At 35.6% G+C, this 4,378-nt stretch overlaps 1 protein-coding gene across 1 annotated transcript; it reads left to right on the top strand.

Moving 5' to 3' along the window:
* Window positions 1–224: 224 nt before the first annotated feature.
* Window positions 225–3,400, top strand: LOC149727733 (uncharacterized). The gene is made up of 4 exons (XM_089888166.1): window positions 225–545; window positions 1,215–1,760; window positions 2,276–2,379; window positions 2,675–3,400. The coding sequence occupies exons 1-4, from the start codon at window positions 269–271 to the stop codon at window positions 2,891–2,893; spliced, it is 1,146 nt and encodes a 381-aa protein (XP_089744292.1). The 5' UTR covers window positions 225–268; the 3' UTR covers window positions 2,894–3,400.
* The last annotated feature ends 978 nt before the right edge of the window (window positions 3,401–4,378 follow it).

Genomic DNA, 4,378 nt, shown 5'->3' with positions numbered 1-4,378 from the left:
TATTAGTGGATTTTATTGTTTTTAGCAGTGATTAAAAAACTTAAAAAGTGTTTGATAATACGTATTTGATATCTATGGTTTTTATATTTCCTACAATTATAAATATGAAATTGTGACGTCACTGTTCACCTTATTTGAATATAAGGAAAACCAAAACTTCTAAAAAACGCGACATTTAGAAGTCATTTTTATTAGATTTGGTGTTGCTTTTTTGCAGATTTCGTTTACAAATCACTGTAAATCAGTTTAAAACGTAGCTATACTTAGCATGCATCATCCAAACCAAGTTAGACCTACCGTGCCTGTATTTAGAAGGCAGAATACTGCCAACAGTGACCGTGGAGGTTACATAAATTACAACCAAAGCAAAAACAGCGCGCAAAATAACAAGACAACTTATGAAAAATGGCACCCACCGACGCAGCACCGAAACAAAGGGGATCCCTCGCAACCGACAATAAATTACCATCAACAAAGTGCAGCCTCACACCAACAGCAACTGGGCTACCAACCACCACAAAAGAAAATAGCTCATCAAACTAATTGTAAGTAAATGTATGGACGGTAATGAATGAGTGTAACGTATTTATCCTCGCACATAATGGCGGGGCAACGACAGTCGTTATAACACAGGTGTTCTGTTTTTTCAATAACTATGTGACTTATTATTATTTTTGTTTGTATTTTTTCTCAACCTAATCAAATTTACTAATGATTGTGTAATAGTATTCTATGTTGTTTGGTCATTATGTATATATCTATATTCTATATGATTGATAGATTTCCTGTAATAATCCAACATCCTAAGGCTATACATGTTAAATGCGTCTACAGCAAAAAAAAACAATATCAGGCCTTAACAAAGTCCTAATAGGACAAATTGGTGAATTGGGAAATTTGTAATGACTTCAGGTGAACCAGAGTAGCACGTCTAATTAATACAGCAATGTTCACAGTTCCGAAATTGTTATACGTTACCCAACTGGTCTAAACGAACGTACTTGTATGTGCCATACTAAAGACATCCTAATCTAACACTAGCATTCACTAAGTAAAAACCAACAGTATAAAATATAATCAGCGGTGAATTGGCGCTGCGAAAACGTAACAGACGAAAACCTAGTTCAACCAGCTGTAGCATGAAAGATATATATTTCGCCTAAATCGAATCAATACAAAACCATTTTAATTAAAACATATTCATTTCTTCACAGACGAACCAGCGCCACAGCGACCATATCACCCACAAAGTTACACACATGGAGCCCAAGACAGTTACGGCCACAATCCGTCAGATGGTTACAGCATTTACCCAATACCCAAGGAAAATTACCCTTCTGCTATACAGTCTTATGGCTACTCAGGTGCTACGTATGACCCTAGACACCAAAACCCATATATACAACATAACAGTCAGTGGCAACCGACACAGTCTGTGCCTTTATACGACGACTCGATTGGTTATGGAGCAAGAAATACAGAGCAACCGACAGATTACCAAAACCAAGCTCCACCAAGACAGGATTATAATAAACACGGTTTTTCAACCCAAGCTCCAAATAAACCACAAACTGAACAACAAAACCAGCAATATTACACACAACAAGTCGACCAAAAAGCCAAGGAAAACGAAGAGGCGACGGAAATGCGGAAAGTAAAGAAAATAAGCCCCAAGAAAGTGTTTCTCTCAGTAAACGTTCATGGTTTAAAAAGATGGTCAAGTTATAAAGAACATTACTTGCCCACGTTCGAAATTATTGGTAAGAAAAATTATGCATTTTATTACTTTGTTACTTAAAACAGTTTGTTATACTTTAAATGTAACTTGCTTTATCCTCGCATGGCCGAAAAACGTAAGTCGTTGCAACACGGGTGTTCTTTTTTACACAACCCGTTTCATACACTTTATACATAACACGTAGTAGAGTGGGAAAAGCAAGTGTTATTTCATTCTTTATCATCGTCCCACTTGGTAGTAAACAAAGAATATTTACAGAATTCTACAACCAAAGCGTCACGGCTCTAACAGAGCGCAGTTAATTGTTGAAACACGATTATGTAGTATATGGAATGTATGGGCTAACGGTATTCCTCTTTTTCCCGTACATTATATATGTTAGTATTATCAGCCACACACAAAATATGAAAATACGAGGTGTTTGAAATAGAACACCCCTGTTTATAACGCCTGTCGTTTCCCAGCCACGCAAGAATAAAGCAAGTTACATTCTTTTAATATAGTGCATCACCACAAAAGTAACAATCCCTTTACCAGGTACGGTGGCTGCTGAGGTGACGGATAACAACCAGCAGGGGAAAAGTTTTATCTTGAAAGACGGCCAAGGGGGAATAGTTGAATGCTCGTATTTTGAGACTTCGGTATTTCATATTTATTTACAGTTTGATACGTGACTATTACCAATATGTCTGACTTATGGTTCTATTTGTTAATAATAGAATAACGTTTTTTTCCTTTTGATATTTTCCTTTTGTAAAGAATAGAATAACTTATTTTGCTTTCGATCACGATAACGAAAATTATTAATTCAAAAATTAAAAAGTAGTCTGGGCATTCGGGGTACTGGGCAAAATGGCCTTAATCCCAAGTCCTCTTACAACGACCTCACCCATATATTCTCGTCACATTATGTTCACTAAACGATTATGTTTTCAGGAATTTGACTTTGTTTACCTTCAGCGTGGAAAGCGTTACCGATGCGTTGGTTGTTTTGACGCACGTAGCGAGGTCTTGCGTTGTGCGTGCGTTAGTGAAGCGACGGAAGAGCAAACACAAATGTACCGAAAGTCGGTTGCAACCAGCAACAAAGCGATGAAAATCAATCTTGAAAAGTTAGACCTGACAGATGTCGACCAAAAGTTGTCTACGGAATAACTGGTTCAATTCCGTTTGTTTGATAATTAACAAGTTTTCCAAAAAAAGTAGTGTGGAGTAAGAGGAAACACAGATATAGCGTGGTGGGGTAAGATAATCTAGATTTTTATTCTATTTTATCGTCCCATTTTGCAGTAAAATAGATTAATAAAATATTGATTTTATTAGACAGTTATGTAAAAGCGCATCATAGCTACCCTAAAACACGTGACATAATGGAATATTACGTTGTTACGTATTAACCATATTCCCGTCTTACCCCACACTAATAAGCTATATACGTACTGTATAAAATAAAACAGAAAGAAATGAATTGTAAGGTTGTGTGTAACTTTTAGCGACAACGTTGATTTGTTTGATACTATACGTTTTTATTTGTTCTTATTTTACTTTTTTTAGACATGATTTTTAATGTGAAATTACAACATATATGGTGAATCTATATTATTTCTGCCGTTTAAGTTTTTAAATGAAATATTTTTAAAATATATTTCGACCAAGTTCAACAAAAAATAAGTGTATTTTAAGGTAAAAACGTAAAATAGCGTATTTATAAGCACGAAGAAAAGAAGCGAAGTTGTTAAAATTTAAACACAACAACAACACTTTAATTATAGCGTGGGGAAAATGGGACACCTTTTCATTCTATTTTCTCGTTCATTTGGTAGTAAACTAAAAAATCAGAACTATATAAAACCGTATCTCCACGACTCCCATAAACCGTTGTAAATTGTTTAAAGCCAGGATATTTTAACATTATGTGCTTAAGGTGTTCCGTGTTTCCCCGCCCTCTTATACAGTAGGGTGGAGGAAGATGGGACACCTTTAACACAAAATAATCAAATATCCTGATCGTGTTTTAAACAGTTAACACCAGTCCATGGGAGTCGTGAGGATACGGTTTTATAATTCTTTGAATGTTTTTTGTTCACTACTAAATGGGACGAGTAAATACAGTCAAAAAGTGTCCCATCTTCCTCCACCCTACTATATATAACTACAACCTAATTTATTGCCGGTGTATTTTCCCTCACGACTGTGGATCGCACGGGGACCTAAACAGACTTAAATGCGTTAACAGCAATATTGTATTAAACAGGCGGTAATAATACTAAGGGAAGACGGCGAGAACGAAAAGCGCTGATTGCGATTTGCGGGCAAAGCCAGCACATAAAACAACTACAATGCTTAGGTTTAATACGAACACCGTACATATACTTTACCACAATCCTACATTATATATATATACATAGTAAATAGTTTAATCTGCTTAGCTATACAACAGTTACTTAAGTTTAGATAACATAATAGTTAAATACCTGAACATCAAAGTTCCATATATAGCATGGAACATGCGCTTCCAATGTCGTCCAACAAAACAGCATACTGTCGCCACTTTACTCAAGTAAATGTTTTTTTTCCAATGTAATTTACCGATCTTACATATGCAGGAACACAAACAGTTAAATAATAAGCTGTAACATT

The sequence above is a fragment of the Ciona robusta genome, chromosome 11 (assembly GCF_009617815.1).
Source record: "Ciona robusta chromosome 11, ASM961781v2".
Classification (NCBI taxonomy): domain Eukaryota; kingdom Metazoa; phylum Chordata; class Ascidiacea; order Phlebobranchia; family Cionidae; genus Ciona; species Ciona robusta.
The sequence above is the reverse complement of the archived record's forward strand: the minus strand, read 5'-3'. Positions and strand labels throughout refer to the sequence as shown.

Bases quoted from the DNA above. Each gene is read 5' to 3' on its own strand.
- LOC149727733 (XM_089888166.1), top strand. From the start codon at position 269: ATGCATCATCCAAACCAAGTTAGACCTACCGTGCCTGTATTTAGAAGG. The intron at 546-1,214 runs GTAAGTAAATGT...ATTTCTTCACAG, and splicing joins AATAGCTCATCAAACTAATT to ACGAACCAGCGCCACAGCGA. The intron at 2,380-2,674 runs GTATTTCATATT...TTATGTTTTCAG, and splicing joins GCTCGTATTTTGAGACTTCG to GAATTTGACTTTGTTTACCT.